The following is a 24,390-nucleotide window of genomic DNA, read 5'->3' as shown; positions in this document are numbered from 1 at the left end:
TTCCCTGGCGGTGCAGCCCTATATATAAATACAGGGTGGAAACCTTTGCCTACTGTTACTACAGATACTTTCATAAGTTTATAAGTTCCATAAGTATGAGACTTACTATACAAGTTCGTAATGCTACTGAGATATTTAGTTCGAGAAGGAGAACGACGGAAGAGAGTCAATTGAAGTCCTTACTACACTCGGTGGTTAATTAATTTTGCAGCTAGGACCAAGTTCCATCTAGTTCCTATTTTAGTCTGCATTACTAATTAGGCCTTTGACAGCAGCGCCCCACTCACCAGGCCTCCCTCGCTCGCTTTACCCTCAATCTATGACCTACCTAACTCGTCACTTCAAAATTACAAGCTCCAGTTTTTTAAGTTACCAGACATAACAAACTTATGAATGGAACATATCTTATGAACTTATGATACAGTTCGTAGCTAAAGAGCTGAGGTTACTCGGCGATTTTTTTTTTTTTTTTTTGAACTCATAGGTGTTCTAGTTGAGAAATTTAATAAGCTGTCGAAATGCCTTTAGTTGAAAAAATCAAGTGATTCAAAGTCTTCAATTGGTCATTCTTCGAGCTGTGTTTTGCGTACTAGTTTCTAAACTACGTCCCAAGCATTTCAGATCAACTTTAAATTTTGAGTCAGTCAATGTGGAATAGGGTTTCTAGACAACATTGACATAATATATTATTGAATTTGAAAACGGTGTATGGCCACGTGGGTGGTAGTTCTTAAAGCCTGTTAATTATTGGGTTGTAGTCTAGCAAAATAACAAAAAAATTTTAACCCAACAATTAAAGTTCTCTGAAATCTGAAAAATATCAGATGAAAATGAAGATGGATCAGACTTGACCTAGTGGGGATTTTAAGGTTAGCACCCTGTATATGCAAAGTTATAAACCAACCATCCCAATGCAGACCTATATATGGTAGCGTTGGCAACATTGTCGGCGGGGAAGGTTGCTAGGGGCAACTGCGCCTCTCCCCATCCCCCGAGGGGGCATCTCGTGGATGGTGGGCAGATTCCGTGGAGAACGCTGCTCACCAAGGTGCGCCGAACCTAGAACCTGGGACTTGAGCCATCATTGCAGTTCTCGGTTTTTGCTCTTGGGGTTCCTGGGTCTGCATGCGCCGCGGCTTTTCTTTGGGGGGATTTTCACCAACTTTTAAAAGGAATATATAATCTTAGTTCAAGGAGGATGGGCCTTGGGGTTGGGGTTAAGGTTGGGGCGAGGGAAGGGAGTTGAACCGTTCTTTCTTGGACCATCGACGGCTTTACCTCTCAACAACGCAAAAGTCTGTTACTCGAAATGTACTTCAAGGATATGCTCTTGATCATGGAGACATCATTCGTTTCATCCCCAACCTCCCAACCTTCGGGGTTCTGTAGAGAGAGGTTTCTTCCGCTTTGGAAAAATAGTTAAGACGCAGCTAGCAGTGCACTTCTATACTTCAAATATCGGTGAAAAATATTTCGGAAATTTATTAAATTTTTTAAAAAATCGAATTTCAATGTTGAATTGACTGAGTTTCCGTTGCTTTCCCGATCATTTGACTGAGTTTCCGTTGCTTTCCCGATCATTTGACTGAGTTTCCGTTGCTTTCCCGATCATTTGACTGAGTTTCCGTTGCTTTCCCGATCATTTCGCTGAATTTCCGTTGCTTTCACGATCATTTGACTGAGTTTCCGTTGCTTTCCCGATCATTTGACTGAGTTTCCGTTGCTTTCACGATCATTTCGCTGAATTTCCGTTGCTTTCACGATCATTTGACTGAGTTTCCGTTGCTTTCACGATCATTTGACTGAATTTCCGTTGCTTTCACGATCATTTGACTGAGTTTCCGTTGCTTTCACGATCATTTGACTGAGTTTCCGTTGCTTTCCCGATCATTTGACTGAGTTTCCGTTGCTTTCCCGATCATTTGACTGAGTTTCCGTTGCTTTCCCGATCATTTCGCTGAAATTCGTTTCTTTACCATTGAATTTTAACTCTTAATTACGTTTTTTCACGCAAATGTCTCCGTGTTTTTTAGAAAATAATCATTTACGACTTTCAAATAATTCAATGCTTAATTAAGTGGTTGTCATAAACATAATTAACGCTATTAAGAGTCTCTAGAATGGGACTTGGTTCTTAACAGACTTACTGAGGGTTAGGGGTTTGCCTCTATCCCCACATTAACAATCCACTTATAATGAACCTTAAATTCCTTTGTGTTACTGAATGATCTGATCATCCATGATGAAGTTTCGTCCAACGAAGCGCGATTGTAGACACAAAGAATAAACAAAGTACCTTTTGAAATAAGTATAAGTTACGTCTTTTTACGAGCTTCTAAAATGCATGGGTAGACCGCAAAATGCCCGGGAAGAAAGACCTCTCCCAAAAAGGGTCCGAAAGTAAAGAGGTAGTGGGGGGGAGACGAGGCGGCATACAGAAACGAGTTGATAAATAGGAGATGCCTTCCTTGGAGAAAAGCCATCCCGGATAGTTGCTATCCTCTCTCTTCAGGCAGGATGGGCAGGCGGATGGGATACAATACATGTCGCCTAGCCCGGCGGACCACGGCTCCTTCCTTGCACAGGGTGTTTCAAACGCGCACGGTGCTAGGACCAAAGTTCATCGGGTTCTACTTTGAATATTGCAACGGACATTTTCTATTACATTTTAACCCAAAGAAACCCCTAAACAACGTTATGATTGGAGTGTGTTTTACGGATATGTTCAGTTTCTTACTAAGATTTAAGGGGTCATTCAATAATCATTTCTAACAGAACTTGTTTAGGGGACAAATCTCATTAAAGTTACATTTTCTATTCAAAATCGACCATAGAACCATACAGGGTAGAGGAGTAGACACTTAAGCAAACGTTTTAGTATTCGTTTTCAGTTTCTTTCCAATTGGCTGATTGCCTTCTGTACATTGGTTGAAAATGTCGTCTGCTTTACTGTATATCCTCTACCGAGGCGGGGAGTTATTTTAAGACAAAGTTAACCACGTGTATACCAAGAAACAGAGCCAGAAGTAGCTCCAAAATATTTAACGAGAACTGAATGCAACAATTGTCAACTCCTCTATTATACATCCTCCCTGGTAGAAGCCACTGTATACTTCGGTGGCCCTACCATATTTTTTTCGTTACACCCTGTATCAATTCAAATAAATTGAACCGTAGACGTAGACAAGAAGAAGAAAATGGGTTCCATTTCTTCCCTCTCCCAGTTGATCAAAAGTTATGGTTGGAGCAGCATATTTCAAAATCCATCGGCGAGATTGGAATATGGGCGGATCTTCTTCTTCTTCTTCTCCTTCTTGCTCGTTGGCATCTACTTTTATAGATGAACTAGCCGAGACACAAATTATTCATACAAAATTTATTATACATATATTTTACCTGCATGCTTGGACGTCATGGAAAATGTATTGATGGCATTGGAAGGTGAATGGTTATGATACCCATAGTGTAGTGATGAAGAGGAGAAAGTCTCAATCCTTCCTATTTGTTTTGAAGCGAAATAAGTGTAGTTTTTAATAGGTTCGGTCACAAATATTTAAATCAAAGTCCTGACTGACTGACTGACTGATAATCAACGCCCAGCCCAAACCGCTTGCATCCTAGAAGGCTGAAAATTTGCGGGAACGTTACTCGTAAGTAGTAGGCGCGTACTAAGAAAGATTTCCCTCCCAATCCGCCGCCATCTTGATAAATGGCGCCCAGAAATGTAAAAAAACTCTTCTCTATGCAACAAAGTCCACGCGTTTCAACCGATTTCGCCAATATTTAGCACACTGGTTTCCTTTAACCTATAGACGAGCTGAATGCGGTCTTTCGGGTGAAAAGACTGGGAACAAACCTTTCTGCGTAGAGTTTGCAAGATCTCTCTCCACATGTCTTACTAACTTTTGATGTTGAAGGTAGTAGCATAAGATATGTTAGATAAGTTTGTCACGAAGTGAATGAGGTAGGTCATAGATTCGAGGTAAAGCGACGCCTGGTGAGGCGCTGCTGTCAAATTTGGGCTTAGTAATGCAGACTAAATAGGAGCTAGATGGAAGTCCTGCATGCAAAATTAACCACCACCGAGTGTAGGACTTCAATTGACTCGCTTCCGTCGTTCTCGAACTAGTTATCTCGAGCATAGCATTACGAAGTATATATTAGAACATATCTTATGAACTTATGATGGTATACGAATCTCAAAGAACAGAAATCGTTTTCTGCTATTCCTGGGTTTATTTTCATTGATGTTAATGGCAATATAATGATGTTGTATAATCCAGTACAAAATATGAGTGCAGTGCACGCTTTCGTCACCATGATGCTATACCTACACCCTTATTAAGGTGAAAGCCATTTGCCATGCACTACTTTTATTTTATCACTGAGGTGCATCTATCACCATCTCCCAAAAATATACATTGTATCACTTTCAAGTTTTTATATTCTCTCTCAATCTTTCGGGATTTCGCTGGTTATTTTTTTTTGAAAAAGGTTTTGAGGTTTAACAAAGTTGCCGACTAGAGATATTTCTTTTTCTTGACACTAGTTTTAACCTTCTTCAAGGAGATACTTGAAAAATGATTTCGCAAAAAAAAATGATACCCTTAGCCTATGTTTTAACTTCCAGCTGACATATCCGCATGAAGATGCTTTTTTTTAAACTAACCTTTTTCAAACTTTGATATTAAATTAAACGATGCTTAGAGGTTGATCATAAAAGGTTACAGAATTAAGGTCTAGTATAGGACAAGGTTTTTAAGAGCCTTAATGGGGTTAGGAGTCCCAATGTTGGGAAATTGGAAATAGTAGAAGTCTGTGGCATAAGGGCTAGCCACCACCCTCCTATGCATTGTAAAGGGACCCACCTGTAAATAAGCCACAGGCTTAGTGTGGAAATCCCTTCATAGACAAAAGCTTAGATTATTATTATAAGAAAACTAGCTGTTATTCCCTTGGCGTCGCTCGCCTGTAATAAGAACTCCCATGATAATGATATAAAGAATGGGTAGATTTTACTGATTCGACTAATATTTTTGTAGCCGTACCCTAGGAGCGAAGGCACTCGGCGTTGCCCGTCAGCCTCTAGGGACACACTTTTTTTTGGGTTACTTTTCACGCGGACATTATTCCATAAAGATGGGTTTTAAGTTTTTGGCCGCCATTTAAAAAGATGGCGTCAAATCGATTCCGAAGGACCATTCAGCCCGTCTATAGGTTAAAGGAAACCAGTGTACTAAATATTTGCGAAATCGGTTGAAAAACGCAGACTTTGTTGCATAGAGAAGATTTTTTACATTTCTGGGCGCCATTTATTAAGATGGCGGCGGATTGGGGGGAAATCTTTCTTAGTACGCGCCTACTACTTACGAGTAACGTTCCTGCAAATTTTCAGCCTTCTAGGGCAAGCGGCTTGGGCTGGGCGTTGATTATCAGTCAGTCAGTCAGGACTATGATCTATATAGATGAATCAAGTCACACCTGAAAATTTGGAAGAAAAGGGGAGGAAAGACGGCCAGCCAGCCGCAAGGGGATGGAACAATAGTTTTCCAGCTCCAAAGAGCGCAAAAGGAAAATAAAAATAATCGTAAAAAGTGTTTTGCAAAAGCGGGCTAACTGAAATCCCCAGAGAAGTAGGAAATGGAAATTGTGGCTCCGTTTTCTAGCGGTTCTAAAAAAACTAAAGTTTTTAGGTAAACAGAGATGTATATTTGACTGGCAACCCCCCACCTCCCCCTGAGCCCCAGGCATAGCTGAAAATCCCAAAAAAAAATTATTTTTAAACCTCATAAATTTATACCAACCCCTTTTTAATAGTTGGGGTCCAGGGGTAGGAGGTGTAGAGTGTGTTCGAGGGTAAGAGCTATGGTGTCACAGAGAGATGCCAGTGGACACTTTGGACTGCAAATTCTTTTTACCTCTCCGTGTGACGTAGTCCAGGAGAGGTTCTATAACGGCCGTGTCTGTGTGTGTGTGTCTGTGTGTCTTTCTGTGTGTCTGTCTGTCTGTTGTTACACCCACGTGACCGCGTTCGCAGTTTGCGTATCGGAGCAAACGTGTTCGCCATCTCCGAACTGCTTTCACAGTCACGGAAATGGCTCCTCTACTTGAGTTCTCACACCACCATCTTCTGGTCTTTGTCCATCCCACACGGACACCAGTCTGTTCTTACTGGCTTCTAATCACCACCATTTTCTGTTCTTTGTCAATCCCACATTGACACCAGTCTGCACTTACACTGGCTTCTAACACCACCATCCACTGGTCTTCCGTCTATTCCACATAGACACCAATCTGTATCATTGGCTTCTACTCCATTATCATCGTTTGGTTTTAGGATATACGCGGCGATCAGCTAGGGTTACGAGAAACGTCTAGCCTCCCTAAGGTGGGATCGCCACCAAAGGTTTTCGCAATTGCGCTTTATCCTTACTATGATAATGGAATCGAATCGTATATATACCCCAAAATTTGAAGAAAGCGGGCAAGAGGGGTACCCTTCACTTTAAACGTCAATATTAGCAAAGTTTGAGATGATAATAGGTATAACTTTATTTTAAACGATTTAACTATTATTAATGTTAATTATTGAAGATTAATATAATTAAAAATAATTATATTTATTTAAATATTAAAGATAAACCTCTCGTACAAAGAGAGATTATCACTGCCTCATGTATCAACCAAGGCCCGTGCATGCGATATATTTCCTTCATTGCCTCCTATATCTCCCAAGGCCCGTGCATGCGATATATTTCCTTCATTGCCTCCTATATCTATCAAGGCCCATGAATTGTGATATATTTCATTCATTGCCTCCTATATATATAAAGGATGAGGGCAAAAGTGTTTTCATTGGATAATTTTGTTTATATAATCTTCTCGACACGGAGAGGTAATATTTTGGTTTTCCCAACTTGTCCTTTTTTAATTTTAAATTTATTGGCGCAGACTCGAGTTTTAAAGTGGCATAAATTCCCGTTTAAAACCGCTTTTTCATTGGATATTTATATCCAATTGGTAGTTTTAATTGAATTAGAAACTGAAGCATTCTTGGGAAACACGAGTGAGGTAAGGCATTTACTCCGGTCAAAGAGGGTAGAAAGAGGGGGAGTAGAAGGCTTGGCTGGACTGTTCTCGCTTTGAAAGTTTACCTCTAAGCTTCCGGTGTGCGCGCGCATCTATCTCTGCCCTCTTATTGGTTGAAATACGGTGAACCGGATATTAGGAAGAAAATATAACAAATAAATAAAAAAGAAAAGCGAGAACTCAAAAAATGCCTTGCCAAAGCCGCTAGCTTCAACTCCTCCCCTTCTAACCTCTTTGCTCCGGTGAATACTCCATGGAAAAACCGGTTTTTCTTTGCAAAATTACACTTGGAAGTTTTAATTGAATGATAGACAGCAGAGTAAGGCCTAATTTACCGCGGCGCACATAACTGAAGGTCTTAAAAGTGTCATGGATTTTCATACAAAAAAACCGGTTTTTCGTCTCAAAATTTATAGTCAAGTTATTTTTTATTGAGTAAGAAAGGGAAGCACTGGGAGGATACCCAGAGTAACCTGGGCGGAAAATACTAAAGTTGTTCCAATTTCCAATTAAAAACTTAATATTTGGTACCACTACTACTACTACTACTACAGGCCTGGTGAAAGTAACAACCTCATCGTAGAAATACATCATACGACATGGCTAAAAACTAGTAATGTGCATTAACTCTCCACACACTTAAGGTCTCCCTATGGAAAACCCGGTTTTTCTTATGGCCAATTGGTAGTTTTAGTGGAATGGAGAACTAGGAGGAATACGCGAGTAAACTAGGCGAGACATACTAAAATACTTCCAAGTGGTATAATTATCTCTCATGGAAAAACCGGTGTTTTTTTGTCGCATAGATTTGATATTTTGATTGAACGAGAGTCGGAAGCACTCAATTTTCGCCCTCTACAATTTTAATTATGCAGGCATTGGTAGTCTGTGCCATGCACTTGATATCCTCTTTCTCTTATGGTTTATGGTCTTTAATTAAATCACTGATCCGGTGTTACAGCCCCCCTCTCCTTCCCCCCTAGCCGCGAGGGAATTTGGGAGTGGGTGAGTTGCCAGTCCTCGGTGGTTTTAAGCTTGTTTAACAAGTACCTACAATGTCAATACAATAGACGTATTTTTTATGAAACTAACTTTTAATTGACAATTCACGCGTATAGAGATTTTTTATAAAAATGTATTGGTCTCTCTTTAAAAGCGACAACAAATTGGGTTCTTAACTTTAGCCAACACCTGACTTTATTTCTCACCTAAATTGCACGCTATTGAATAAAAAAATGAAAACGTTTTTGAATCACAATTTTTGGGGTAAACCAAGTTGCTCAAAAACAAATGTAAAATTGAAGGCAATAGACCAATGCATTAATTCCATAAGTGAACTAAACACCGCAGAGGCGGGGTGGTCTCCTTCTTAGGTTATTTCCTTGGCGCCAAGCATCACCGCGAGAGGCAGTGCGAGTTGGCTAGCCTACCGTGTGTAGTAGTGACATAATTGCTTTATCTGCAAGTATTAAATGGAATGGTCTGTTTTAAATTTGCAGAAGTAGAGTTTGGATTTTTTCTTGAAATTTAACATTTTGAAGTCAGTTTTTGCAATTAAGGCATTCCGTGAGGAGAAGGTTAAAAGGAGAGGTAATATGCAAATCTGTGTACAGTAAACATTCCTCTGTGTCCCTATGAATGGCTACGAAGTCTTACCCAAAATCCTCGGCGATTCAGCCCTCCCTTATGCCTTTATTGTAGAAGGTAGACTTGACACAAAGTGAGAAGAAAGTTTCCAAAAATTCTCCCAAGCTGAGGTACCCAGTAAACCACTTCGATGAATCTAAGAAAGTGGGGCTTAAACATTGCTTCTCTTTCACTTTTCGGCGCATGCGTTGTAGTCGTTTTGGGTCGACCAGAGAGTGCGCAGAGATGGCTGTGGGTCTAAATACTTATCAGTCTCAATACTGCATGAGGTTAGCCTATCCCCAATTTTACATCGAAGAGGCTTATCTGGGATATGTTCGTTGCCCCCCCCATCATCCTTGATTGGCCTTGAATGGTACTAAAAACTATAAATCCGGTAGACTGTCCTACTGCGCATGACACGCCCATAACGCTTCCACAATTTCCACTCTCCCTTCGAATCCCTCTTAAAACATCTAATATTCCTGGCCCCATCGACATTTCTTCTTCATCATTCTCTCTCTCTTCTAAGCCGCTCTTCCTACAGCTTCACTTTCGGCAATTTCTATACACTTTTGGTTCTTGCGACCATCATGCCATAGTAGCTTTACGGAAGGCAATTTTCTTTGGAATGAAGTTGAAATGTAGTGGGGCGCATGCATTTCGAGGCAGCTAGCGAAGAAGATGCGCTGCTGCACTTTTTTTCTTCTCGGCGGGAGCAACAAAGCGTGAGAAAGTTTTCTCTGGCAATTCCTCCTTCTTAGATCCTCATCTCATCTCTTTCTCTCTATAATAAGATGGGGACAGAGACAGGGGGCAGGGGTGGGACGAAGACGGAGCTCTGGATGGACGTCTTCCCTCTCTTTTATAGCCGGCAACCCAAAAATAAGACCATGATTTCCCGAGATAGGGCCCACACAACCCGTACCGCTTATCCATGCCGAGGGGACAGACACTTCGGATTGTACTCCCCTATCTCTTTGAATAGATTCAACTTTAGTCACGTGCTGTGTCAGAAGTGTCAGTTTCATGCCAACGATCTGTTTTTAGTTTGATAGGGAACCTATAGACCAAACCAACAAATTAACACAAGTTGGCTTGGTCTCTTCTCCATTTCTTATTTTTCTGCTTGGTTTAGAGTCTGATTCTTGGGGTAAAACAAGTTCTGCGCATGGCAAACTCAAGCCAATCAGGTTATCCCTTTCTCACCTCAAAACCCGAGCTCGAGATCTGAGCCGTTATAAAAATTCAAAAGATTCGTTGGTTGGGTCTATTGGCGTCTCAAAACTCTTTCAAATTCATCGACTCGTCGTTTTAGAGGTTATCACTATTTTCAAAGTCTCTAGTGTCACCAAGTTGTTGCTAGTCCTTTCAGTTATTGAACCAGTCCTGATTACTTACTTTGAAATTTTTGGGGGGGTTTTTTTTTCGTTTTTGGTGTAGGGACTTGGCAATTCGGGTTTGACTCCGTCCCCAGCGCCATTATGGTATGTTCTTTTTAAAGAATGAAAGCTATATAAGCCCCTGCTGGTATGTTTTTAGCACTAGTGGAAGGTATCGTGACGTTGTATGACGTAGTACTGCCAAGTCCCTATTCATTTAAAATATAATTACGAACTGATAAGCTAAATTGGTAAGTCTAGAATATCGAATATCAAAAACCCCTTAGCCAAATAACCGCAATATCACTCGGCGAGTAAGATGAGTGTAACGTATCATCTGACACGATTTATCGGATTGGTCAGTCAATCGGTGATACATTTGTCAGCAGATTTAAGTTGGATGGTGTAAATACACCTAATTATGAAATTATTCGCTACTTCATTTTATCCTTGACTGTTTGGCCAAGGATGATTGGGGAGGATATGTAATCTGCGAGAAATTAGCGCGCTAACTGTGGCACAGCTCGTGTCGGGTGGGACACCAAAAAATGGGGGAGGTATAGTCGGATTCAATTGTAATTGGTTCGTCTGTAGCCCTTCTTAGCCCATTAACACTATTACTCCGACTATTTCGCCCCCATTTTTGGAGTTGCACCAGACCTAAGCTATGCCACAATTGGTGCGCCGATTTCTCTCAGATTAGGCATCCTAATTCCATCATCCTTGGTCTGACCACCATTCACCCACAGATGGCTCTCCCTATGATTGAGTAAGAATATTTCAACCAAATCTCTCCGTTTGACCCTACACTGAACCTATTTCATGGTACCATTCACTGTATTTGCATTTTGCAATTTTAGCATTTGTTCGTGCGGCTCAGTGTTGAGCCCCTCGTTGGGTTAGGATGATGGGTATATAAGAATTTGGCGTCCGGTTAGTTTTTCGCTTCTCTTGGCTTCATCTTTTCCTCCTCCTCCTCCTCGGTATCAAAAGGAGAGAGAGAGAGAGAGAGACGGAAGATGAGCAGCGTGCATTGCGGCAACGTCCTCTTCCACAAAAAATGGGGACTCTCCTTTTTTTTCTTATACTGTCCTGATGTCCAAAAAAGGATAAGAAAAGATTTCCTGTCCCAAAAAATGACCCTCCCAGAAACAACTACACCTACAACTAGAAATATACGCAGTCTACAAAACTATTTCGGCGCAGATAGGGTCGGTGTATGTAGGTTGTAGATGGCCCGATGCCTAGTTGCCACATTTTATGGACCGCGTTCGTTCGGACAGTTTGATGAAAGAAATTGAGTTGATACAATGTCCTAGTGAACTGTCACTTATCCTAAAGGCAAGCGAGGGTTAAGATAGCTCAGGATATTTGAGCATACAAGCTTCATGCTTGATAATAGTAACACCAGAAGGGGATAATAGAAGAAGGATCACACTCCGTATCCTCTTAATACTTTATTTCTGCAACATGATTCTTCCGATAGGTTCCCTTTTTTTGCTCTCCTGTTTATCGTACTCTAGATGGGCCATGGGCATTGCACCGTGCTACTTAAGGCTCTTTCAGACAATCCAACTTTTCGACTCGGCTTGATGGGTCAACTCGAGTTGAATCAAGTAGTTGGATCGTGTGAATAGACGCTCGATGAGTTGAGTCACCAAAAAAGTTGGCTAGGAAAAATTGGATCAGTGATCCAATTTTTGCTGACTCAGCTTTTTCATTTCATTTCTCCAACCAATCAAAATGAATTACAAAAAAATCCTTTTTCGCGGCTTATTTTGTAAGTGCCAAGGTAGGTGGCGCTTAAAATGTTCCATTTTTTCAAAAGGAAGGATTTACTTCACTTTTCCCTTCAAAGTTGGGCAAGTTGATACAACTTTTTGACCCATCGAGCTGAGTCAAAAAGTTGGATCGTCTGAAAGAGCCTTTACCCTACTTTGTACTTAAACTGGTTAACTTAAATTTAAATATATTAATTGTGTTAAGGGGGAGTAAATATAAAACGCTTAGTTCGTAAAGATTAGCTGATGCCGCAAAAAATAGCATCGCTTTGTTTTTCTGGTCCCTGGAGACAATGGATTCCCCCTATATACATTATAGGACGTTAAGAAGTTTTGTGTGGAAGAACAACATGGGCGCTATGATACCACCACCACGTACCATCAAGATAAGAAATGAGCCCAAACCGAGCCGGGATCAGGGGCCAAAGAGAGAGGGAGGGGGGAGGGAGCTGAAGACGCGTGGCAAGAATAAGAAGTTTGGTCTCCTTCGGGCCTTTTCTTTTAAAGACAAAAGAGATGGCAACACAATAGACCCTGGATAACCACCAACCAGAGAGAATTTATCACCAAGAGGAGTGGAAGATTAAGCCTTATCCAGAAGCCAAGGCTTTTAAACAAAGACCTGTGCCTTACGGTTTTAAGCCGGGACACTGCATTCAGTTGGTTTCTGGTGATTTTCAACCTCACATTGGTTGGGAATGTGTCGTCTGCTTAAAGAATAAAATCGAAATTCGAATCTTTGCGCGTTACGAAAACAAATACGTTTTTGAGAAAAATCAGTTGAAATAAATTTGAAGAAAATCCGATAATAAGGAAAGATTGCGGGTTAAAATTAATTTGGTTCTCATATTAATATAAGCTACAGAAAGATGATTGAATACTCAATTTAAACGGTATAAAATGTTAATCAAGACTACTTAAACAGACGACGCGGCGGAACTAGAAATTGGAAACCCTTACCAAAGTCAGGGAAATAAGAATATTTTTTTAAACTTAAGACCAGTGACCCCTCTAGCCTCCAAATAACAAACTGGTCCTTATGACTGGTATCCCATAGGATTGCTATGGATTTGCAATTAATAAACTGGTCCCTAGGAGTAAGCCCACTTCTTGAATTTTTAACTGGTCCAAGCATTGAAAAAACTGGTTATGGATCTACTCCTCTTGGTATATTCTCTTTGCAGCCAACACACCATCTCCCCCTAGTTTAGTTCGTCCACACAGCGACGCCGAATTGAACTGAATTCTCAAGCTGTAGATATTGCAAGTCGTTCAATTTAGTTTCTAACAAATTCAGAGAAGCCACGTGATCCTTGAGCTATAGCTAGAGGCTGTGTCTAGCTTAAGCTGGGTAGCCCTTTGGTCCACGCAGCGACGGTGAAATGAACTGAACCCTGCAACGATAGAGACGCAATTCGGTTCAATTCAGTTTCTACTGTATTCTGGGAATTCGTTTTGAACATCGTTGAGGTTAGGGGCTCTCAGTCTAGCTTTTAGCTCTTTATAATACCTAACAAATGCTCCACTAATGCTTTTGTTTTACTGTCTCTCTCTCTCTCACTCTCTCTCCCCTCTCTCTCGCTCTCTCTCTCCCTCGTGTCTGTAGCCCCTCCTCCATGCCCCAATTTGAAAAATGGATTAACCCGACCACTTTTCTGTCCCCCCTTACATCGTCTGTCCCTCAACGGAATAGGCAAGATTTTTATGGCGTTTGATTTGGCCCATTCCCATTTCCCAGTTTACTCGAGTTACGTGTTCCCCATAAAGATGAAAAGTTCTTTCAGACATTTACCTACTTGATAAGTATCACTTTAATTAGCTTTTCATTACACCTTTTAATACAAAGATAAGGATTTTAATTGATGCTACAGTCTACCTAAGGACGCAAAGATGAGAATCTCATCCGCTTTATCAGAAATCTGAAAACTACGCAATACCCGGCAAGGACTATAGTGTTAACTATGATGGTCTTATCCAGAAAAATGTAATTCTTTTTCGAGGCATTCATTTTGTTAAACTTCATTTTGGTATCGGGCCTGGTTTGCATGTGAAGGCCGAAACGACTTCGAAAGCCCAAAATGGCGTCCCTGGCGCCCGTCCAAGAATGCGGGCCTCTCAACCTGTTCTGGAACGGTAACAGAGGTCCGGTTAAAACGGCCCAAAACAGCTGCCAATCCGTCAGCATCAAATGGAGCAGATTAGGTTTGCATCCAATCTCTCCGGCCAAATCTTCGCTGTATGGAACGCTGTCTACAACCGTCATCAATCTGGTGTTTTCACCCATCAGTGCCTTGAGGTTTCTGATGTGTTTATCAGTTTGTTTCTCCATAATGCTTCGTTTCGGTAGAGTAATGGCTCCGTTAAACACTAGGGCGGCGTATCTGGCTTGCAACTCGTAAACAGCGGCGTTGGAATAGCCATTGGTGTCCACTAGACCGACGAACGCCATTGTTGGGGCGTGTTCATCGGAGGTCAACTTGAGGGGGAAAATCATCTTGTAGATTTTGGTTATCTCGTTATCCAAGTCCATGACGTCATTCAGAAACTCCGCCCTCGGTTGGAAGCCAGTGGCGTAAATGATGACGTCGAATTTGATTGGTTCAACTTCGGATTCTTTGTCGTTCTCGAAATGGGCTCCGTCTTCGGTGATGTGTTTGAGGCCATCTTTCAAAATGACTTTTCCGGCTAGGATCTGTAAGGAGATGACGTCATTGGCCACGGGGTAGTGATTGACGAATCGATCTTGAGGAGAGACGCCGTAAAAGTAGTGGTCGAAGCGTTGTTGGGCTTCGTTTTCAAACACGTCGCTGACCGCTGATTGGCCACGGAAGAGATTGGTGATGCCGTTCCATCTTGTTAGCAATTTAGTGTCCCATGGGGTTCCGTATCTCAGTTGACGAGGGATTATCCAATACTTATGTCTGCTTGAAATGTAAACCTACATACGCGACAGAAGTTGACACTTTTTAACTTAATTTGTTTTTTTGTAGATGATTATCTAGTGTTAACTCAGGGATAGATGTAATTTTCGAAGTAGGAATGAAGAACGGAACGGTTAGTATTTACTTCAGTTATTCCGACTCATAGACCACTGCCCAGTATAGAGCCCCTCCCTCCAATACGTAACGAAAAGTTTAAATTATCTAATTGGCTGCTCACTTAAACAGCTACGTTTTGATGACGTTGCTGATGCGGGGACGGTGGCGAAAATTGTGACGTAATTCCTTTTTACCTCTGTCGCTATGACCCTCCCGCCTCTTCTTTCCATACCCCCCCCCCGCCTCTCCGTCCCGGGGAAGGAAGGGGGTCCGGAACCTTGACGCGCGTCCCCACATTACTAGATCTGTTCTCCATTCCTACTTCTAAAATTAAATCTATCCCTGGTTAAATGGATTAATCCACAAAGATTAAAGAGACTGTGAACAAGGCATCGGCTGGCAGGTACAAACTACGTGACAACAAGATACGAAGACTCCATATAGAGTGGGACTGGACACCTAGTCCTTGTTTTTCGCTAGTTTGCATCGCCAATTCCCGGAAGCGGTAGATTAATTTGGAAATAAACGAACCAAGCTTTAGCTAAGGACAGTTGGGACAAAACTTCGGTAGAATGTGTGGCTAGTGCGCCTGCGTTACTTATGACGTTATCGTGATGGGTTTAGAATAAGGATATTAAGTTAAAAATATTTCGGTTACGGTCTTGGCGATGGTGGAGCATTCGGCAGCGATATCGCAAGCGGAATTTCCAAATCCAACGACGAGAACGCGTTTATTTTCAAAGGCTTCGGGTTTTCTGTATTGTTGCGAGTGTATTTGCACTCCTTGGAAGTCTTCCTGTCCGGGAATGGAGGGCCAATTGGGTTTGCAATGATGTCCGTTGCAAACCATGACGAAGTCGAACGAGTTCTCGAAGGTCACTCCGCCTTTCAGGTCTTCCACCACGACTACCCATCTCCCCTTCGCTGTCTCGTCCTGTTTGACCTAAAATCAATTGTCAAGTCAAAAGGTTAAACCTAAGGACGACAATTTTCCGTCAAAGCTGCTGGGAACAAATTATATTAGAGCTGCCTGCGAAGTAGCTAAGTGAGAAGCGATGCCACTAAATGGCGGCCGAGACTCGAACGCTTCAAAATACCAGGTCGTAGCTGGCAACGAGCATTTTCTTAGATCCCCTCGAAACCGGTTTCTCATCTTCCCATTCTCCATACACAAACAATCAAATACAGGGCAAGATCACTCGACCATGGATATTAGATGTTTTAAGAGGGATGAGAAGCTCGAGCCTTTTCGCGTACATTCCAACGCGCCTGCTACAGAGGCTTATTTGGATGCATATCTGGGTGGGTAGATATCACTACTCAAAAAAATGGGAAAGTGTATGGTAGGACTGAAATACAGTGGCATTGTTCTATGGTCGATATTGAGTCGAAAGTGTAACTTCTATGATAGACTTCGTTGCTACAAGGGTCACCACCCCAAGTTCAAGTTTGAATTATTTGGAGTGTTCACGGATGATCCCTTAAATTTAACATTAGAAACTGAACACGCAATGCTAATTTAAGCAAGGGGCCATCCCTAAAACCCTATAATAAAAAATAATCATAACTTGTTCTTAGAGGGGTATTCATTAGGAACGCAAAATCAGGGATGTTTTAAGAGGGATGAGAAGCTCAAGCATTTTCACGTACATTCCAACGCGCCTGCTACAGAGGCTTATTTTAACGGGAGTCTAAAACGCGCTCCCTCTAGCTTCTTTCCCCCCCCTTTCAAGGACAAATTGAAGTCGTATTCCGTCTAAGTATTCCTCTTCCCCATTTTGTTGCCTCCCACCGGACCTAAAACACCCGTTCCACAGTTAGCGCCCCCGCCCTATTTCTCTCACCTTTCCCCATCATCCTTAATTTGTCCTTGAATGGAACTAAACCACTAGAAATCCGGAAGTAGACGGTCCTACTGCGCATGACACGCCGATAACGCGGCTTACACAATTTCCCCGTAACCCTTCGAATCCCTCTTAAAACATCTAGTATCCCTGACGAAACACTCCTTTACAAAAAACTAAGCTTTAAAACATTTAGCGAAACAGAAAAGCTCTTAGTGACTTTCTTCAAGCTCTAAGGACCCTTTTCCAAAAGCGAAGACCATCAGTATCATTTGCGGAACGTCTGGTATGTCGTTCCAAAGACGTTATAGAGGGCTTGAACGTTACCCGTCCCCCAAAGTCCTTCACATCTAGTCACGTGTTTGGATCCACATACTGAACGTTCCGTTTCAACAAAACATTAAGGTGATCAAACACCCCCCTTACATTTCTAAATGCTCTGTTGGAAAAATAGTTCAAATACCTTGATGACTTTGTGATTGAACTTTATTCTCTTGATCAAGTCGTAGTTTTGCGCGTACAATTGGCAGTACTTGGCGTACTGGTCGTGTGGCAGAAAGGTCCCGAATTGGGTGGGGGCCACGAAGTCGCTGAAGGAAGACATCTCTTTACTGGTGTTCATGATGACGCCCCGGAAGACGGTGGCCCGTTCCGGACACTGGTCATCCGTGTAATTCCATAGCCCCCCGACGGAGGAAGTCATCTCGAAACATGTCGGGTTTAGGCCCTCTTCTAAGCACGACTTGATGGTGGTCAAACCGCTACAGCCCGCACCGATTACGGCCACAGTTTTCATTGTTGCCGCCGAGTTGCAACTGAAATTGACTATTCGTCTTTGTTAAAACGTTTCGCGACTAGACAGACCCCGCCAGTTTCAGGTTCTAACTATAAACCAACTTCGTTTAACCAAGGTCAACAATCAAGTGGAAATGTAAGGGGAAATTTCAGAAGATAAGCTTATTTAAGCCTAAGATATGCCTGCAGGGTGAAGAACAGCGTATTGCGAACCTCAGAATGCAAAGAAACCATACTTGTAAGTTGAATGATTGATGGATAAGTACTTGATTGCTGAGCACGTTAGTTTTGCACTTCAATTTACTCTTAATCAGAATGAATACACAGTAACGAAAGATTTAGGGTTCCCAATCCGATTCTTAGTCATCTTTGACAAATAGCTAAATACAACAAAAATGGAAAGATCAATGGTTTAATGTTTATATTTATCATACAGATTTATAGCTATAGTCTATAGACGGCCTTTATGGCTAATAACCCTTTGAATTGCTTGAAGACGCTCACTGCCTCCATATTTTAAAATGGCGAACAGAGAAGTCACAAAGCTTTTCTGACGGTCAGCAAAACGCCGGGACCATAATTTGCTAAGCATCATACTTTGCCTTTAGCGTGGGCCTACTCCACTGGTGGCCTCTAGTGGACAAAATAGCCAGGTGTTTTTCAATGTTCGCACATACGATGTGGATAAAAACTGAGGTACGCGATAGATGGCGCTGCAATCTTAGTCCCCAGTGAACTAAAGCATAGTGGGTAACGTATGCTGCCGAACATGTCACACCCTCTTTCGCCTCCAGTGAAGGTAGTTCCTCCAAGGTTTCTGTACTCGTAAAAATTGAACTAGACCTGTTTTTAAAATTTTCAAACCGATAAATTAGAACTAAAATCACTGCAATTTATTGCGAAAGTATTGCCCACGTTGCCAATTGCGCTTCGGTTTCAGAACAAACTTACAAGACGTTAAATGTTTGGCGTTTCACTTCTACTTGAAAGCAAAAGAAAAATAATCTAATCTTCATAAAAAAAATACTCGAGGAAAATACTATAAAAAGTTTGATATTTGATTGATTGTATATTATGGATAATTTCGATACGTCTGGTGAGCCAACTCATTCCCCGCCTTTGTTCTCATTACGTAAGTTTTTAATCTAGGAATTAACATTATAACAAAAGCGTGGCCTTGTTTAGGGTGGTGTTAGTTATCAATGTATGGGATAACGGGTTTTTAATATAATATGTGTGAAAATGAATGTACGTGAATGTCAATAAACTCGGAGTCATTTTTTTGTGAAAAATTATCTATTATGTCTGACCTTGTAAAGACTGGCTCTAATTATTATTAACTAAATTTACAAGTAAGAAAAGGTTCCCGGTGTTTGAAGGGACTTGCGCAGTTAACCCTTACTCCTCTGTAACATATCCGCGTCATGTTGTTCCCTTCAATATTAAATTAACAGATCCAACTTTATGACATATGCTTTTTTTAATCTAAATTCGTTTAAAAAGTATTATTGTCTTACCATTTTATCAGGGATAGATTTAATTTTAGAAGTAAGAATGGAGAACGGTTAGTATTTACTTCAGTTATTCCGACTCATAGACCACCCAGTATAGAGTCCCTCCCTCCAACACGTATCTTATTGGCTCACTTAAACAGCCACGTTTTGATGGCGTTGCTGACGGGGACGGTGATGAAAAATAGTGACGTAATTCCTTTTTACCACTGTCGCTATGACCTTCCCGCCTCTTCTTTCATACCCCCTCCCTTTCCCCGTCCCGTAGAGTTAAGGGGGTCCGGGACTTTGACGAGCGCGCCCAGATATTACTGTATCTGTTCTCCATTCCTACTTCTAAAATTAAATCTATCCCTGGTTTTGGTTGGTAATACTATTTATTGTTTAACTCAATTGAAAAATTAATATTTTCCTTAATTCCGTTTCACCCTCTCTTTAAAGGCGAGAGTGAAATTGTAAATATATTTGCTGAACACGCCGAGCGGGGAGACCCCTCTCCTCCTTCTCCCCATTTTCTTCTTCTCTTCCAGCGAATGATTAAATTCTCTTCAATAATGGACAAATCGAGTAGAAACATCCCGGACGGGCCCCCGCTCCCTGCATGCAAACTTCCTCCTCCTGCTTCCCTTCCCATCTTCCTCCTCCAGCTCTAGGCTTCACCCCGTCCGTCCGTCTCTGACAGTTTAATTCTCGCGAACCCCCGAAGAACCCCCCAAGAACCCCACTCTCTTTCCTGGCCCTGAAAAATTTCCTTATAAACAACTTCATTAGCATTTCCCCCTCGTTACTTCCTCTTCCCTATACTTCCTCCTTTACTTCCTCTTCCCTACTTCCCCTCGGGTGAGGGAGCGACCCCTCTCACGTGTTTTTATACAAACCCCTCCCCCCTCTTCATCTTCCTTCAAGGAAAAAAAACCTAAGACTAAGAGATGAGGAAGAGAAAAAGAAGAAAATGGTGGAAGTAAAAAAAAATAAATTGAAGAATTGGAGCGGAAGTTGGTCCCAGTTCCGATTTGCAGTTCCTCAATGTTTTGCCCCAGATAGAGAGGGTGCTTTTCAAACCCCTGATTGTAGCCAACGTTGCAACTTAAGTTAACGAAATATAGTATTGCAAACGTTTATGCCAGCGCCTGCAGCAAGAGGAACCCGGGTTCGATCCCAGACTGCAAGTTCCCTGCCCATTTGTTAAAGTAGTTTTAATCCGCTGTCTTACCCGGTTTCTCTATTCTTTGAATACTTGCTGAGGTTAACGGTAATAGTTAGTACAGGGCACATGGCGCTGTCTGTTAGCGGTAGCAGACGAGGATAGGCACCACTCCTCATTGCACCCAATTTTTTTAATTTTGGATTTGAGAGAATTTAAATTTCTACTGTATATTTGGCTTTGTTTCGTAATTAAGATCATTTTAAATGCGAAGGTGGTGATATCACAAGTTCATAAGATATGTTGGCAATAAGTTTGTCACTGGTAACTTAGAAACTGGAGCTTGTCATGAAGTGATTGCAGAGGTTAACGGTAATAGTTAGTATAGGGGGCGCTGCAGGTTAGCTGTGGGGGCATAGGGACTAGCCACCACCCCTCTATGCAATGTAAAGGGACCCACCTGTAAATCCCTTCATAGACAAAAAGCTTAGATTATTATACACAAAGATCACGTGTTACGTTGGCTTCGGCAAATATTCATGTCAGGTTGAGTTATTTATCTTTTAAAATGCAACATTATCAGAAAAATCAGATCAATTGCCGCAATAAAATCTCATGTCTTTCTGTTAGTAACGCCGCGTTTCTTAGTAGCGGGAAGTTAACGTTCATAGCACGTGACGTGTCTCTATACCCCGCCAAAACTTGTTTACTACAGACAATAGAGAGTTTAAGTAAACCCCATTTACAAACTAAAACACCTGACATCAAGGCATGGCAATTAAACATCTGTCTTTCTGTTGGTAACGCTGCGTTTCTTAGTAGGCGAAAGTTAAGGTTCATAGCACGTGACGTGTGTCTAACCCATCAGAACTTGTTTACTACAGACAATTGAGAGTATACAAACGCCAACACCTGACATCAAGGCATGGCAATTAAATCTCTGTCTTTCTGTTAGTAACGCTGCGTTTCTTAGTAGCCGGAAGTTATTGTTCATAGCACGTGACGTGTCTCTACACCGCAAGAACTTGTTTACTACGGACAATAAACCCCATTTACAAACTAAAACACCTGACATCAAGGCATGGCAATTAAATATCATATGTCTTTCTGTTAGTAACGCTGCGTTTCTTAGTAGCAGTTAGTAGTAGTTAACGTTCATAACACTTAACGTGTCTCTACAGCACCAGAACTTGTTTACTACAGACAATAAACCCCATTTACAAACGCCAACACCTGACGTCAAGGCAAGGCTTCACCTAAAGCAAACACTGTCCGTTAGCCGTTGACGTTTCTAGGTCAGACCGATCACTCGGGATTTGTCAAAAGAACCCAAATCCCATAAGGGTATCGGTGACCCGCATTAAGACTTTTTCGACCTACAATGTTATGCTTAAGGCCAGCCGTTAGCCGTTGGCGTTTGAACGCCAAACAGAATGCGTATTTGTGAATATAATTTTACCAAATCCATAGGGTATCGGTGACCCGCATTAGATATACGGCAAGCTTACGTACGATATTGGGGCTAACCTTTGACCTTTGGGGAAGACTGAGATGGAGATGAAGACGAGAGGGGATGGAAATCGGCAAAAAAAATTTTCTCTTTCCTGAAAATCGAAATTTTTCTCTCTTTTCGTTGGAATCTTGCATGGGGGCGCTAGTATTCCGTAAGATGTGCTCTTTTTTGCGCAATATAGCGTTAAGTCCTTCATCAATCATGCTTCTGACATCTAACTACCGTTCTCTCATTCCTCTATTCCCTCTCTCTTCTACCTCTATATTCTCTACACCATACCTTCAGGATACGTGGGTTAGCTATCCCGGAACACTACATTCTGTGTCATACTAACTTCATTAACGCCTGGCGCCTGCTTATATGATCATTTTATTCGTGTAATTTGGATGAATATTTCAAATTGGGACGATGTATAAATTGCCAATGTTAATGGAACCCACCTGTAAATAAGGCACAGGCTTAGTGTGGAAATCCCTTCATAGACAAAGCTTAGATTATTATTAGAGCATCATGGAGTGAAAGAGTTAGGCGACATCTACAATCGATTAACGGGTCAAAAAAGGCGTTACTAAAAGACAGACAGAAAAGTTTTACGAACCTTGAAACTTAAAAGTCTCTATTAAATATAACCTACTAGTAGAAAACTATGTACCAGAATAGCATCACCGCTGGCTTTGAACTCTAACCTATTGTACAATACTCGAATAGCTAGCGATATAGCTAAAGCCTTTCCGTTAGAGCTCCGAGATAGAAGCGTGGTTAAAACAAGATTCTTCTAAGGCTCCGGTTTCGGTGGCAATGTCTGGGCCTCTCGTTTGACGTCTCAAGTCCCAAATACTGTAGCCCACTTTCGCCCACTTTTGCTTTTTGTTCACCATTCTGATCCAGACTAATTCCACTTCATACCGTTCTATATAGACTCGTGGTGGTTTGCGTATACTTTTAAACAGGGGTCGAATATAGACATTAACGTTTTCAACCCCACACACACAAACACATTCTGATCTTAGAGCTAATCTCGGGCCAAGCATGGGCTTCGACAAATAAACCAGCTAGGAAACTCTGGAATAAAAGGGTTCTGATTTCGCACGTATGTTAGTGCCCCTTGGTTTCCTTAATAAACGGCTGTCTGTGATTGGCTGGCAAAGTTAAAGGGGCGGTAAAGAAGGCGTTTGGGTAAAATTATTTGAAATCGTCACAGCCACCACGTGACTCCAAGATCCAAGGACTCCACATGGCGTGTGACTGAATACCTGGTCCTTGTTTTTCGGGCGATTGCAGGATTTGCAGCGCCAATTCCCCTAAGTGGTAGTATTCGAAATAAAATGATACAAGAAAAGTTCTATTTTTCTGTTCATTGGGACAAATTTGATTTTCAATTTTGGCCAAACTTGATTTCTACCCTATGGGATTTTGTCCAATGGGACTAGAGCATTTTTGAAGGACATTTTTGCACAATTCGTTTACCCATAATTCCCCGTAACTCCGAGTACAATACCCTAGCCTTTCGTTTGGCCTTAAACTAAATCCTCGCGCGTACACTCTTCTCTAGGCCTAAATCACTGAACTAATTTTCTGGGGCCGAGGCCTGACTTGGGGAAGCAAGGTGCGCCCCAAGAAGGATTCCACTCCACTTTTTGCGCTTTGATTGCTGTCTAACCGAATAACTGTCTACCCGAGGGGCAGGGGTTGGGAATTGTGGGGGAAGGAAGTACGGAAAAACACCCCCCCTCCAGGAAAAAAATGGAAAAGAAAAACGTAAGGCATCCTTTTGCTCCCCCTCGGCTTATCCTCCTTCAGACTAACCGAGGAGCTACTAACTTACGCACCACCAATCGAACCCGAAAGACCGCATTCAGCCCGTCTATAGGTTAAAGGAAACCAGTGTACTAAATATTTGCGAAATCGGTTGAAACGCGCGAACTTTGTTGCGTAGAGAAGATTTCATTTACATTTCTTGGCGCCATTTATTAAGATGGCGGCGGATTGGAAAAATGTGTTCTTAGTACGCGCCTACTAATTAAGAGTAACGTTCTTGCAAATTTTCAGCCTTCTAGGGCAAGCGGTTTGGGCTGGGCGTTGATTATCAGTCAGTCAGTCAGTCAGTCAGGACTTTGATTTATATTGAAGCTAGAGTTACTGTGTCCCAAAGTTCGTCTACATTCTGACCCCTCCGTGACCCCCAGAAGCCATTTTCTTGAAACATTATTTCCCCTAGCCGGACTGATTCAGACAGTATTTTAAAGAACAATTTTATCTGTGCTATTTTCCAAGGATTTCAACGTGCACTTTATTCCTGCAGTGCTACGAAGTTCCCAACACTGTTATTAGTTGAGTGATGGTCCCCTCGAAAGAGGTTAGGATAAAAATGGTGTCTGTGGTGGGAGGCAGGAGGTGGTTCTTACTCGGGGGGGGGGGAAGAGAGGGGGTCTTTATTGAGAGGTTAAGGGGTTAGCGTCAACTCCATCTGGGTGACCTTTTACACTATATATATAGCCGCGACTCTCTCTACCATCGTTCCATAGAGAACATGTCAAGAGGAGTAGAAACCTTCTTGATTCAGTGCCTTTAGTTTTCGGTTTCTACTTAAACCTTTTTATTTCATATTACTTCCTTTAGTTCATGTTTGATCTAACACAAATTATATTCTAAGGACTAAAGTAATTC

At 41.7% G+C, this 24,390-nt stretch overlaps 2 protein-coding genes across 3 annotated transcripts in view; one reads left to right on the top strand and one right to left on the bottom strand.

The window, feature by feature from the left end:
* Positions 1 to 24,390, top strand: part of LOC149629951 (neurexin 1-like) — a 232,369-nt gene that overhangs the window by 138,844 nt on the left and 69,135 nt on the right. The gene's annotated exons all lie outside the window — the stretch shown is intronic.
* LOC149629952 (dimethylaniline monooxygenase [N-oxide-forming] 2-like) lies at positions 13,654 to 17,651 on the bottom strand. Its single transcript, XM_089851631.1, has 3 exons — positions 17,224 to 17,651; positions 15,575 to 15,859; positions 13,654 to 14,816 (listed from the first exon to the last, which is right to left on the bottom strand). Exons 1-3 carry the CDS (start codon positions 17,554 to 17,556, stop codon positions 13,755 to 13,757), a joined length of 1,680 nt encoding a protein of 559 aa, XP_089707757.1. The 5' UTR covers positions 17,557 to 17,651; the 3' UTR covers positions 13,654 to 13,754.

This window comes from Phalangium opilio, unplaced genomic scaffold, assembly GCF_054372755.1.
Source record: "Phalangium opilio isolate 3A_F unplaced genomic scaffold, DU_Popi_V2 ptg000105l_1, whole genome shotgun sequence".
NCBI lineage: Eukaryota > Metazoa > Arthropoda > Arachnida > Opiliones > Phalangiidae > Phalangium > Phalangium opilio.
This window is presented reverse-complemented; position numbering and strand designations above follow the sequence as displayed.

Excerpts from the sequence above, each read along its gene's own strand:
- LOC149629952 (XM_089851631.1), bottom strand. The coding sequence starts at position 17,556 with ATGAAAACTGTGGCCGTAATCGGTGCGGGCTGTAGCGGTTTGACCACC. Across the intron at positions 15,860-17,223 it reads TCAATCACAAAGTCATCAAG|GTCAAACAGGACGAGACAGC; the intron begins GTATTTGAACTA and ends AATTGATTTTAG. Across the intron at positions 14,817-15,574 it reads GCTCCACCATCGCCAAGACC|GTTTACATTTCAAGCAGACA; the intron begins GTAACCGAAATA and ends TCGCGTATGTAG.